The 13,249-nt window shown below is 47.1% G+C and overlaps 5 protein-coding genes across 7 annotated transcripts; 3 read left to right on the top strand and 2 right to left on the bottom strand.

Annotated features, from left to right (window-relative positions):
- The first annotated feature begins 159 nt into the window (after positions 1-159).
- SC35 (SR family splicing factor SC35) lies at positions 160-4,581 on the top strand. 2 transcript variants are annotated; one of them, XR_010436111.1, is made up of 5 exons: positions 160-359; positions 515-645; positions 2,578-3,032; positions 3,100-3,187; positions 3,748-4,581. XR_010436111.1 is itself a non-coding variant. In XM_064681199.1 (4 exons), the coding sequence occupies exons 1-3, from the start codon at positions 279-281 to the stop codon at positions 2,984-2,986; spliced, it is 621 nt and encodes a 206-aa protein (XP_064537269.1). In that variant the 5' UTR covers positions 160-278; the 3' UTR covers positions 2,987-3,032; positions 3,100-3,559. The 2 variants fall into 2 exon arrangements, 1 of the variants encoding a protein (XP_064537269.1); XM_064681199.1 differs by lacking the exon at positions 3,748-4,581 and having other exon boundaries at positions 3,100-3,559.
- Positions 4,582-5,041: 460 nt separating this feature from the next.
- On the top strand, positions 5,042-6,511 carry LOC135427680 (uncharacterized). Its single transcript, XM_064681259.1, has 2 exons — positions 5,042-5,549; positions 6,238-6,511. The coding sequence occupies exons 1-2, from the start codon at positions 5,099-5,101 to the stop codon at positions 6,357-6,359; spliced, it is 573 nt and encodes a 190-aa protein (XP_064537329.1). The 5' UTR covers positions 5,042-5,098; the 3' UTR covers positions 6,360-6,511.
- On the bottom strand, positions 6,410-8,376 carry Trm1 (tRNA methyltransferase 1). The gene is made up of 3 exons (XM_064681260.1): positions 7,833-8,376; positions 6,708-7,775; positions 6,410-6,642 (listed from the first exon to the last, which is right to left on the bottom strand). The coding sequence occupies exons 1-3, from the start codon at positions 8,333-8,335 to the stop codon at positions 6,474-6,476; spliced, it is 1,740 nt and encodes a 579-aa protein (XP_064537330.1). The 5' UTR covers positions 8,336-8,376; the 3' UTR covers positions 6,410-6,473.
- Positions 8,377-8,577: 201 nt separating this feature from the next.
- LOC135427678 (large ribosomal subunit protein mL62) lies at positions 8,578-9,424 on the top strand. The gene is made up of 2 exons (XM_064681256.1): positions 8,578-8,873; positions 8,924-9,424. The coding sequence occupies exons 1-2, from the start codon at positions 8,709-8,711 to the stop codon at positions 9,368-9,370; spliced, it is 612 nt and encodes a 203-aa protein (XP_064537326.1). The 5' UTR covers positions 8,578-8,708; the 3' UTR covers positions 9,371-9,424.
- LOC135427677 (uncharacterized) lies at positions 9,360-13,249 on the bottom strand. 2 transcript variants are annotated; one of them, XM_064681254.1, is made up of 4 exons: positions 12,887-13,249; positions 12,672-12,824; positions 10,295-11,249; positions 9,360-9,559 (listed from the first exon to the last, which is right to left on the bottom strand). In XM_064681254.1, exons 1-4 carry the CDS (start codon positions 13,153-13,155, stop codon positions 9,431-9,433), a joined length of 1,506 nt encoding a protein of 501 aa, XP_064537324.1. In that variant the 5' UTR covers positions 13,156-13,249; the 3' UTR covers positions 9,360-9,430. The 2 variants fall into 2 exon arrangements, with proteins under 2 accessions (XP_064537324.1, XP_064537325.1); XM_064681255.1 differs by having other exon boundaries at positions 12,672-12,821.

The raw sequence follows: 13,249 nt of genomic DNA, 5'->3' as shown, positions 1-13,249 counted from the left end.
TTGGAATCCGCTAATCGTATATATGAAACGATAAGCTCTTGATAACTGAGAGAGCTGCCAATCTGCTTAGAAAAACAACAAAATATCGACTAACTAATTACTATCGATATTGTTGAAAAATATCGAAAAGATTCATATGTCACCTACCGATAGGGCAGTAATCATTCAGTAAAAAGAGCTGAGCAAAGCAGGCACAGCTGGACAAAAGGCAGCAGCGAAAAGGGCAGTAAATTTTCCAAAAAAAAAGTATTTGAATTTACAAAACAATTAGCGAAATAATGAGCACAGGTGGCACCGGAGGCGGTGCTGGGGGCGGTGCACGTCCACCACCCCGAATCGATGGCATGGTCTCGCTAAAGGCAAGTATACACCCAAAAGAAATAGAAAGTACAGCAACGCAGCCAGACAAAATGGCGGCCGGCAATTGATTTACTGTCTTGGGGTTAGATAACCTTTTTCCTCCCACGCTAATATGCTAATATTCATGTATTCCGCTTAATCAAACTGGTTACAGGTCGACAATCTCACATATCGCACCACGCCCGAGGATTTGCGTCGCGTCTTCGAGCGCTGCGGCGAAGTTGGGGACATTTACATACCACGCGATCGTTACACACGTGAAAGTCGCGGATTTGCTTTCGTGCGGTGAGTAAATTCAATAGCCTATTCAATTCGTAATTAAACAAGTGTATTCACTGAAAGTCCGCGTTTTTCTCTTCGACAAACCAGTCTGGTTGACTTTCTTTGAGGTTAGGCACGAACATGCATACTTTGTGGATGCGACCACCCTAATTTTTGGTGGTCGCGCTCCCGAACTATGGAATGCCAGATAAAATGTGTTCAATTGCAACTGTTGCCTACCCTAAACCATGCTAGCCAACATACTGCGAATACAACAACAACTATTTATAGAGAACTTTTAGGTATAATCGGGAATTCCTTGCATTTAAAATTCATCATGTTTGGCACTTATTTTTAAACATGATTATAAGCAAAATGCTAGATTAAATGTGTTCAATTGCAACTGTTGCCTACCCTTAACCATGCTAGCCGACATACTGCGAATACTACACAAATTCTGATAATATATTACCTCCATGTAAACCTGTTTATTATATATACCTGGAGGTTCCTTGCATTTATGCACTAACTGCGCCTGATCAAATCTTCCTGTTGATCATGCTCGATGCAAAGATGCCAGATTGAATGTGTTCAATTGCAACTGTTGCCTACCCAAAACTTTGCTAGCCAACATACTGCGAATACTACAAGTGTTATTGAGATGTCCTCTATCTATAATATATCTATGTACGATATCTATCTATCCCCATGTCATCTATAACAAGATAGAGAAGATCTAAAGTACACTAGCGGGCTGATGAGACGGGTTTCTACTGTGGCTATATGATAAAGTATTCCAATGTTGAGAAGATTTCGCTCATATGATAGTTAATGTTTGCTGTAAGACCAAAGATTTGGATGGAATTTCGTTTATAGCATCGTTAAACTTCCAGCTGTCAAGTTTGGTCAAGGAACCGACAGATCCTATACCTGCTGGATGATATTGATAGAGGATCTGAGCATAACGGAATAGACTTATGACAAGTTTTAGAATAGATAGATGTACAACAGAGATAATTCACAGAGTTATAGATAGAGTATCTACTCGACTGTTGAGACAGATCCTTTCCTCAGGGTCCAAAAATGTAAATAAAATATAATTTAATTTCCAAGGGTATAAATGAATGAAGGAAATATAATCAACACAGAGTTAGATACTCGACTGTTGAGACAGACTTTAGATTTTATGATGTACATCCTCAGGATCGAATATGCCATTTATGATATAGTATAATTTTATTTAATGCAATGTCTAAGGGAATAAATAGGCGAAGGTACAGGGTATTTATGAACATTTCAACCTTAACAACCAGCAGACTTGTCTATATAGTTCTGCAAACAGTTTTTTCTAAAGCTAGAAGGATGACCTGGCAGCTTTCTGCTAAAAACAAGCTTTCTCTTACAAACAAAGTGAAAGATATATAAGACAATACTGACTCCTCCTATATGGATCTATGTGCTGCAAATGTACGGGATTGCCGCAAAATTCCAACTCGCACAAACTAAGATTCTTAGATTCTTATATGTAATGCTCCTAGGTATAGGTATAGGTAGAGGCATAGGGACATCGAGAGAGACCCAAGAGTTCCCAAAGTAGGAAACGTAATCGTTAACCTGCCATACTTTGAGCGCTTCTCTTGGGAGAACAAGAATAAGGTGCCCCATTTCTGGAGTTTGTCTCCCTGGGGCCAGAAAGAGAAGACTTAAACGGGATACCAGACAGGATTCCCTAAGACAAAACTCATTGATATAATCAGCAGAATTAAAAATGTTTCGCTTTTAGCCTTGACCATGTACACCTTAGACTAATTAGCTGTAAGTCTACTTCAATTTGTTTCCCCTCACATATAACTAGCTTAAGCTGCAAATATTAGTTAATAAAATTACATACATTTATATTTATATATTATGTATTTCTCAGCATAAACTAACCTTCTTTTGCTTTTCTCTCCTTAGTTTCTATGACAAGCGCGATGCCGAGGACGCACTGGAGGCCATGGATGGTCGCATGCTGGACGGCAGGGAGCTGCGTGTGCAGATGGCGCGCTACGGCCGTCCCTCGTCGCCGACGCGCCGCAACAGCAGCAGCAGTCGCCGGGGCGCCGGCCTCGGCGCTGGCGCCGGCGGCGGTGCCGGAGGGGGGGGACGTCGACGCTCGCGCTCCCGCTCGCCGATGCGTCGCCGTTCGCGCAGTCCGCGCCGTCGCTCCTATTCGCCGCGCTCGCGTTCCCGCTCCGCGGGCAGCCGTTCGCCCGGCGGCCGGCGCGGCAAATTCTCGCGCAGTCCGCCCGTGCGCGGCGACAGTCGCAACGGCGTCGCCAGCGCCGCCTTGGCCGGCGCATCACGCAGTCGCAGTCGTTCCTAAAGACGCCGGCTCGCTTCAGACGTTCCATACTCGTAGGTGCGATAAGGTGAGCACCGAGTGGAATAATTACCTTTAAATCTTAATTTAATGTGTGACCTTTTATCTGATCTCAGCCTTGATTGACTCGTTGACAAGGGTTTCCGGGCAAGTGCTCAACCGGGCAACTGAAACAACTTCTCATGCTGTGTACCAGAACAGCAGGTATACAAAAACAAAAACAAAAACAAAAAAAACCGTTTTACACCTACTTCTACACACACATATATACACAGAATATTTATAGTACACTATTTTAAGTTGAAGAAGAAAACAAACAACAACAACAACAACGAGAACAAAAAACAAAAACAAACCGAGCATAGTTCAGTTTTTTGAGGTCAAGTTTTAATCTTGTTTCTGTTTGTTTTGTTGCATTCGTTTCTTCATTTGAATTGTCGTCTGCTCAAGAGGATGATCACAGCAGGATGATAGTAGGGTATCTAGGAGTCTATGTAGCATTTAATTTTGGGCGCCATTTTTATCAATTTGTGTAGCACACACTTCAAAATAAAACTCAAAATTAAATTACATCAATATCGATAACAATCAATGTTGTTGCGAGGAGGACCAACAAAAACAACTAGTTGATATTTAACCGTTAACTTTTGCAATTACCTTTTGTGTTGCTCGTTTCTGTTTCGTTTCGTTTCTAACTGTTTCAATCACGATATAAACTTTATTAACAAGCTTTCCAACCATTTTACATATTTATATATACGCAGGCAAGTGTGCGCGGCGTTTGTTGCAGTCGTTGCTGCCGTGTGGCTGTTAATGTAAATGTTATGTTATGGCCGGCGAGTCGTGCGTGGGCAAGGCAGAGTCGGTGAGCGAGAGAGAGAGAAAGAGAGAGAAAGAGAGCGCGGAAGCAAAGCAGCGTGTGAGCTTTCTTTATTTTTACTTCTTTACAAACTCACTGAGAGAGCGGCGCCAAAGCAGGCACAACGAGAGCGGAGAGCTGAACGTCGCGTCGCTGATGCTGCTGTTGCTGCTACTGTTGCTGTTAACTGCAAAACTTCGCTGCGCTGCTGATGCTGCTGCTGCTGCTGCTACTTCGATCTTCCCCACACACACGCGCGCCCACACGCGCACACACACATTGTTGCTGCTGTTGAAGCTGTAGTTCGTGGCTCGACGTCTGCGTCTGCCGAAATGCTGCTGTTGCTGCTCTGCTGCAGATGCTGGCGTCCTTGTCTGCCTCAACTGTTTCGCTGTTTAGTTTGCCGTTGGCGTTTCGCTGCTTCACTTCTTGTTCGGTTCGCACTTGTTGCTGTTGCCTGCCGGCGTTGTTGGTGTTTCCTGCTGTTTCCTGTCTAGCGATTGGGGCCTACTTTTGACTTTAGCGAAATTTGTAGCTGATACGCGGACCGCGCGAATGACCCCCGCCACCCCGGAACAGCCCCATGCAACGGTGTGCGGAGACTTGTGAACGTCCAGTTGGAATGCAACAGGTAAGTTTTGCATTAACATGTGCAGCTAACATTTGCATTCTATTACAGCCAAATGCCAATTAAATGATATATAAGATGAATTATGCAAATTAAATAAAACTTTTCAATTTTATATACATAAATTGTGTTTGTAATTGCTAGAGAAAATGGGAGAGATATGGAAGAGATGGGTGTGTAGACTTTTGTAGACTCTCCAAAGATGTGGCTTTAAGAATACAATAGTGTCGACTTTTTTAAGTTGTCTTGTTCTGTTTGCTTAATAAATGAATATTTAAATGTATGAATAATTTTTTAATATGTTAAGTTCTTTAGCCCATCTAAACAAATTAGTTCAATTTTTCCCAAATGCTCAATTCTAATTCAACGCGAAAATGCCAATAAGACTCCAATGGGAAACGTGACGTTTATATCACAGCTCTCTTTGTAGAGTTTTACTGTTTCGTTGTCTGGAAGGGGGGCTGTGTAGAAATGAACTTTGTTTATTGACAAAACGTTTCCAGCACAACGAAACGAATTTCAAAGTTTGAAAATTTTCTATTTATTTATTGAAATAAATTCGTTAAAAGCCGAGTTTTTTTTTGGCGAATCGCAAAAACCAAATAGCAAAAAAAAAAAATACCTCAATATGTATATGGACAAGATGGTGAAGAACGACTCCTTCGAGCCGGATCTGCGCAAGGAGGGCACCTACATCTGCCCCATGCCGCAGCCGCCGCCGGCGCCCAGGGGGGCGGAGAACTGGCATGGGCATTTGCCGCCGCACGAGCGTCTCTTCTACCACCAGACGATGAGCTCGGTGCGCTACAGCAAACGCTTTCGCGGCAATGTGAACATACCCAAGGATTCGCTGGACTTTCAGCTGCAGGCGCGCTACGATCACGGCCGTGAAACGTTTCCCGAAAAGATCGATGCCGTCCTGCAGCGCGACACGTGCCCGGCGTTGACCAGCTGGGCGGCACCCCATGGCCAGAAAGAGGTGGGCGCCATTTCCCGGTTGAATCTCTTCCGTGTGCTGCGCAATACGCGCGTAGCGCGCCTCAAAATGGAGGATGCACTGGGTCATCCATTGAATATAGGTGAGTTCCGAGTTGCCAACTGCGGGTTCAAAAAGCAGTTGCCAACTATAGCTGTAAAAAATAGCTGTATAAAAAATGCTAAAACTAGCTTAATCAGCTCTGAGCAGCGTTGCCAACTATCGCCTTGGACAAGTAGCAAAATTAGCTCTCTAAGAAGTGTTGCCAACTGCTGGTTCAAAAAATGAAGGAGCTGAAACAGCTTTCTGTGTTGCCAACTTTAGCTTTGAAAAAGTAGCTGTAGCCAATGCATAAAATATTTGAATCAGAGAGTTGCCAACTGTTGGTTCACAAAAGTAGCTGACTCTAATGCTAAAACTAGCTAAATCAGCTCTGAGCAGTGTTGCCAACTATCGTCTTAATAACTAGCTAAATCGGCTCTGAGCAGCGTTGCCAACTGTCGCCTTAAACAGGAAGCTGAATTAGCTCTGTAAGGCGCGTTGCCAACTGCTGCTTCAACAAAAAGTAGCTAAATCAGCTCTGAGCAGCGTTGCCAACTGTCGCCTTGAACAGATAGCTGAATTAGCTCTCTAAGGCGCGTTGCCAACTGCTGCTTCATAAAGCGCAGCAGATGTGACTAGCCAAATTCGGCTAAGAAAATAGCTGAATTGGCAACACTAAATGAATGAGCTTGAAAACAGGGTGGTTAACTTTTCGATTCCTTTTAAATGTTCGCTCTATTTTTTCGCAGGTGGCATCAAGGAGAAGATACATCCGTCGAGCGTCAAGCTGATCTGCAGCGGTGTCCACACGCAGCTGGTGAACAACGGCTTCTCCCGCCAGACATCCGATGGCAACTTCTTCCGCTATTAACGAGACACGCCCCCTTTTTCAATTTCCTCGCAAGTTAAAAAGTTTTGTGGTTTGATTTACAGAATTATTGGAAAAACGCAATAAAAATTGACAGAGCAACAGGACGAAAGCGGATCACGCAATCGGCGACAGCTTGGGCTGCTTGGCCGGCAGCTGCTCCTCAATTCGGTTAAGCTCCTCCGGCTGCTCCGTCTCCTCCTCCTGCGTCGTCTGCTGTGCCGCTTTCTGACGTTGCTTTTTGTTCTGGTTACGGTAACTCTTGGGCAGTTTGTTGTCGCCAATCCTGGAAGGGATCACAGTGGGGATTCAATAGATATGTATAGGAACAGCTGGTGGTGGAGCACTTACATGATGGTGGCTCGCGTGCCGGGTCCCCAGTGCGGCGCGGGGTTTTCCTGGAAGCGTGAGAGAGCCTGCTTGCGACTGCTGGGATTGGCCGCCGGATGCAGCTGATCGAACACGTACTCCTGGCGGCAGGGCTGCGAGAGTATTGCCTGAAGGGCTGTGCCCGGTATGAGGCGATTCTCGCGTACCGGATGCCGCTTGCTCCAGCAGCGCAGGATGTCCCACAGCACTGCGGCGGGTGCGTCCGTTTTCAGGGAATTCTTGCTGGCATGCGAGTAGGAGACACGATAGCCGGCATGGAGCAGCGCGGAGCGCATCTTCAACATGGGCACAATCTCCAGCTTGAGCACGCAGCAGAGCTTGTCGGGCGTATAGTAGAGCGGCACATCCGGCAGCTCCTCCAGCACCATGGAGAGCACGCCCGTCAAACGACGCTGCGTGCTCAGCTGCAGCTGGGACTTCGCCTCCAGCAGATCCCGCACAAACTCCAAGTTGTGTATGGGCGCCGACCAGATGGGTCCGCCCAGATGATGCCGATGGCTGCAGTGCTGGCACTGAGTATTCACGGCCGGGCCCGTGGGTATGCCGAACTTGACCAGCTGCGGCTGATCCGCGGACTTGCTGCGCACCGTGCCCAGGGGCTGCAGGGTGTACGTCTCGCAGCCGGTGCACTGATAGATCCAGGACTGTTTGCTCATGCTGTACTTGCACTGGGCCTGGCCGGAGTGGACGCGCACAAAGATGCGCACATAGAAGTCCGCCGAGATGCTGAGCAGCGGCTCGATATATTTGCCATGCCGATTCGCATGCGTTTCGATGCAGTGCAGCAGGATGCGCAGCGCCATTTCGTGGCAGCATTTCATGCGCAACGGCACCGAGCCGTATTTGACGTAGCACGCCTCGGGCGCATTGCCCGCCAGCACGGCCATGTCGGTGGCGGTGACCAGGAGCAGGCCGCCGTCCACGATGCACTGCAGCGCTCCGTCCAGGAAGCGGTTCGGACAGCCGTAGGGATCCAGGTCGACGGCATCGAAGCGCTGCTGCGGCGCCGTCGACAGATACATGAGTGTCCTGCCAGAAATGATGGATGCTTTAGTGCAAGAATTAGGATTTCAATTGCGAGCTTACATGGCATCTGCATGACTTGTCTCGATGAGGTGCTCCACGGCGTTGTGCCGCACATTTGTCTTGATGGACTCGACCGCCTGCTTGGACAAATCGTTGGCTACGATCTGCCGCACGCCCGCGATCTCCTGGGCGTAGCGTATGCTCCGGAGTCCTGTGGCCGCGAGCGCCTCCAGAATTCGGAGGCCGTCTGCATATTGTGTGCCCGCCGTGTAGCTGGGCGTTGGCGGCGTCTCCTCCTGGGCAGTCTCCTCTGCTTGCTGTTGCTTATGTTTGCGCTGCAGCTGCTTGAGCGCCTTTTCGGCGCGCTCCTGGACCAAACGCTGAAAGTAAACGTTGAGCACAGCTATGCTCAGGTCGCGATTGAACTCCTGCACGGGATTGTAGAAGACTTGGCCGCCGGATATGATATTCGCATTGCGCTCCGTAATAATGTTTGCATTGGGATTTGTCGGCACCGGCGACGTGTCCTGCAGCACGTCCTCAACTTCCTCCTCCACCTCCATTTCGCGTTGTCAACAACACGTTTTTACAACTGCGATGTGTTTTAGTCGATAACTTGTGGCGGCTAATCGATAACGCCAACAACGACATGCCAAGTAGTTGGCAACGCGACGCGCAGCTGTTTGTAACAGCCTTGCAAGTTAGCTAATTGCACGTCAGCTTTGGCTTTCTATTTCCAGTTTAGCCAGGTGATAAATTTATTGAAAAAGTAGTTTAAGTTAGTGCATCAACAAATATTATATATGGTGCAGTCAGTTTCGTTTTGGCCACTTTTCGCAGTCGCGTCGTCAGCCCTGCTATATCGATAGTTGGCAACACTGGCGTGTAGCTGTCGTAACAGGCCGCTTGCATTTAGTTTTATTTAGTTTTTAAAATATGAATAAAATAACGCGTGCTTTTATTAGCGTACTGCAGCACGGCAATAAATCTTACAGCAATGCCGCGCTCCTCGGTCGCCAGCTATCATACAAAAGCGATTTATCGCTAGACAAGATCTATCCAAATGCACGCCTGCAGCTCTTCACGCCGCCGCCGCCGCCGGTAAGTAACGGGAAATATTGCAAAGCTGGGCTAATTTAATGTGCTTACAGCCAAGCGGCGCGGACAAGTTCAATGGCTATATACCCTTGGATAAGCTAGAGATCACCTACAGTCGCAGCTCCGGCCCGGGCGGCCAGCACGTGAATACGGTCAACACAAAGGTGGATGTGCGCTTCAAGCTGGCCGAGGCGCAGTGGATACCGGAGAAGACGCGCCAAAAGCTGCTTCAGGTGCTGGCCAATAAGCTGAACAAGGAGGGCTACTACTTCATCAAGAGCGACCTGACGCGCTCCCAGCAGCTGAACCTGGCCGATGCGCTGGAGAAGCTGCGCATGGTAATACGCGCCCAGGAGCTGGAACCGAGCGGACCCAGCGAGGAGACGCTGGAGAAGCTGCGCCGTCGCCAGGAAAAGGCGGCCCGGCATCGCCTGCAACTGAAACGCGAACGCGCCCAGATCAAGGCCGATCGCCAGGCGCCAGGCGGCATAGATTTCTAAATATTTTAATTTGCTAAAGTTTTTGTTACATAAACATTGTTCGGTACACATGCACTTAAACTACTTCTGGAGCAACTCCTCGGCGGCCGGCGTCACCGTAAATCGTGGCACGGGCATCGCAATGACAGCGTCCGGCAAATGCATCTCATGTCGATTCCCATGCGACGGCATGCTGGCAAAACGCGGGCGCTGCAAAGAGAGGGAAAAGCAGGAGCAGAAAGTTAATTAGAGGATTTAGAGGAAGAGCACGTTGAGCAGCTCTGCGCCCGTCCAGCATTGGATGGAGCTATCGAAGGTACAAATATCTTCAAAGACCCTACTCAAGTACGTTCAGTCAACGAACCCTTTTGATGCTAGGACCGCAACTTAGCCAGAAAAGGTTTTAAATGTAGCCCAATCCCTCCACGTCTCGCCCAGGCGAGCCCTGACTTGAAAAAACTCTTGACTTTTGTATTAAGCTTAAAGCTAGTCGAAGGAGAAGCATAAAAAAGATCCCTGCCATAATGTTCACCCATTTTCATACCGGATGGATTATTATATGTTGAGCACTTCTGCTCCTGTCCTGCTCTAGGAGTAATCGAAAATACAGACAGACATTACACTGCGATCCCTTTTGATGCTGATACCTCAACTTGGCTGAATTTTCAATAAATAGATCCACATTTCACAAAGGCCCAAAGGTCTCAATTAAAAGCTAGTCGGAGAGGAAGCACATAAAATATCCCTAAAACAATCTATGCCCATTTTCATACCGGATGGATTGTTTAATATCGGAATCTTTCTACAGTTTTGATGGTGAGTTGATCATCAATCTGTAAATCTAGGCTAAAATTGTCCTCCTCCTAAGGTGAATTCACATGCCAAGAGTTGACTCGAGTCTGCCCGACACTCCGGGTAGATTGTCAATTGGAGTCGGTTGCTTACCGGCGCTTGGGCATCGAAAATGCGCAGCGTATTGTGTCGCTCGATGCTGGCGGGTGGCCGCCTCTCGGGCGGCTTAGTCAGTGTCTGCGTGTAGAGCTGCTCGAGCCGTTGGATGGCAAAGGCGGGCGGCAGCTGTGTCGAGAAACTGTGTCGCATGCTCCTCGGCGACCAGGTGTGCTGGTAGGCTGTCTCGTCCAGGTGACGCAGCAGATCCCCGTTGATGACCTGTTTGTCCTCCTTGGTCAGGTTGGCCAGCAGCTCGTCAATGAGGGCGGCATCGCCGCGGGACACCTTGATGTCGTGCATCCAGAACTGGCGATTGCTGCGCCCGATTACGGGCGCAATCTGCTTGACCTTAAGCACCAGGATGCCCATCAGATAGACGCACAGGACATTGGAGAGCGTCAGGCACATGCTGATGCTGCCCAGCACGGCCAGCTCGGTGCCCTGATGCTGCGAGTACTTGCGCGACTTGACCACGTTCACGTACAGCGAATCGTCGCTCTCGTACAGCTTGTAGATGCAGGCGAGGGCCCACAGTAGGCCCGAGTTCACCGCCGGCGGCAGCAGGGATGCAGATATGGCCACGCCCACAAGCGAACCAATATTACCGCCCAAAATGCCAATGGCAGCCGCCGCGCCGGACGGTATAGCCGTAAACAGACCGACGATCAGCGAGTGCAGATCGCAGCGTGACAGCATCTCCTCGGTGAGGCCCTCGCCAATGCCGTACTTCTTGTCCGTGGTGCACACCACCAGGCCGAACAGAAATCCCACCAGCGTGGCCAACAGTATGCCAATCAGCTCATTCCGCATGCCCAGCCGGCGAAGCGAACGCTCCTCGATCACGGTGCCAAAGATGGCGGCTATGATCGGTCCCATCAGCGGCGAGATCAGCATGCTGGAGGCCAGGAAGATGGTGCTGTTCTCTATCAGCCCAAAGGAGGCCAAGATGCTGGAAAGGAAAGGGAATAAGGATTGAATGTGATATGGTATTTGAAGTACTTAGAATGAAGGGCATCGAGATATCCTATCAAAATCGGAGGACTATATAAATGGACTCAACATATCTTAATCGAACTATATACAATAGAAATTCTTGGAATATCGGACCACTATGTCTTATAGATACCATGGGAAGGATCGGTCAATAAATGGACTTTTCAAGATATCTTCAGCGAACTTTATACAAGAGAAATTCTGGGAATATCGGACTACTATATAATTATATACCTTGCAAAGGATCGGTCGATAAATGGACTTTTCAAATGCATATGATATGATATTGAAGTACTCAGAACGCAGGGAATATAAAAATGGATATCTTCACCCAACTATATACTAGAGAAATTGTTGGAATATCGGATTAATATATCATATAACTGCCGATCGATAAATGGATCGATAAATGGACTCTTCAAGATATCTTCACCGAATTATTCAGTATAGATATTGTTGGCATATCGGACTACTATATCATATAGATGTCATGGGAAGGATCGGTCAATAAATGGAATTTTCAAGATCTCTTTACTTCACATACTAGAAAAATTGTTGGCATATCGGATTACTATATCTTATACATGCCATAGGAAGGATCGGTCAATATGGTCAATATAATGGACTTTATAAATGCATATAATATGATATTGGAGTACATAAAATGCAAGGAACCTAGAAATTCTATCAAAATCGGAGGACTATATAAGACTATAGGATTATTTAAGAGTTTTCAAGATATATCTAATAGAGAAATCGTCGGAATATCGGACTACTATATTATATAATTGCCAGACGAACGATCGGACAATAAATGGACCTTTCTTCATCGATCTATATGTTAGAGAAGTTGTTGGAATATCGGACTACTATATTATAGGAACGATCGGAACGAACTATATACAATAGAAATTCGAGGAATATCGGATTACTATATCATATAACTGCCATAGTAACGATCCTTAAAATGGTAAGTTTTAAAATATATCATTATTATCATTATCATTATCATATCTATACCATATCTATGACAAACTTGGCTATTACGAACTCTGCCATGTTCCTGACATGGGCGAAATCTTATCATATCATTATTATACCTCATTGCTCTAGAGAAAGAATCTTACAATCATTTTTTTATGGAAAGAGGTTCTGTTTTTCAATGTCTTTATGATCTTTACAATTCCTATCGCATATCTGAAAGAGACTAAGCCATATATCCACAAGGTTATTTAATCTTCGGCACGGACTCGTCATCTATCTTAACCCAACCTCGCACTATTTTGCTTATCTTATCGGGATACATTTTATTTAATGATTTACTCCGGCTCTGATGAGTACTTTTGGCATATGTTAGGGTATTTCGGGTATTTCTTACGCTGCGGAGATGAGCAGTATGCAAAAGTCAAAGGTTATGGCCGCATCCTGGCGGACATCGCGCACAATTTGCGCCACATTCAGACGCGAGCGAACGGAGTTCATGAATCTGTTCCAGGCGCCCTGCTTCTGTGCATTCTGATTGTTGTTGCTGCTGTAAAAAGAGTTCTTTTTAGCGGGGTTTGACTGTAGCAGCTGGGGTGCAACTGTACTTACTCGCTGTGCGCATTCCCAGCCGCGGGCTGTTTGTCAGTTTGTGTGGGGCACGTTTTGTAGGTTTTAGAGGCGACGCAATTCATGACCGAAACGGAGGAACCCTCCCGATCCCCGATGCCCCATTGCTGTAGTGCGTCGTAAAGATTCTCGTAGAGTTCATTGAACTCCAGCGTAAAGCTTATCTGATAACTGTTGTTCTCCATGCCGCGCAGCCACAGGGCGTTCGATATGCCAAATTTGCGCAATATCTGACGCAGCACGTGCTCCATGGCGGTATCTAGCGGCAGCTCCAACAGTTCCCTACGCTCAGCAACATCTGTCAGCTGTGTTGGTAAACGTCCGCTGGAACCGCACCCGCTCCCC

The sequence above is a fragment of the Drosophila montana genome, unplaced genomic scaffold, assembly GCF_035044405.1.
Source record: "Drosophila montana isolate Dmon_TW-CO22-7 unplaced genomic scaffold, ASM3504440v1 contig_2192_1, whole genome shotgun sequence".
Lineage (NCBI taxonomy): Eukaryota > Metazoa > Arthropoda > Insecta > Diptera > Drosophilidae > Drosophila > Drosophila montana.
This window is presented reverse-complemented; position numbering and strand designations above follow the sequence as displayed.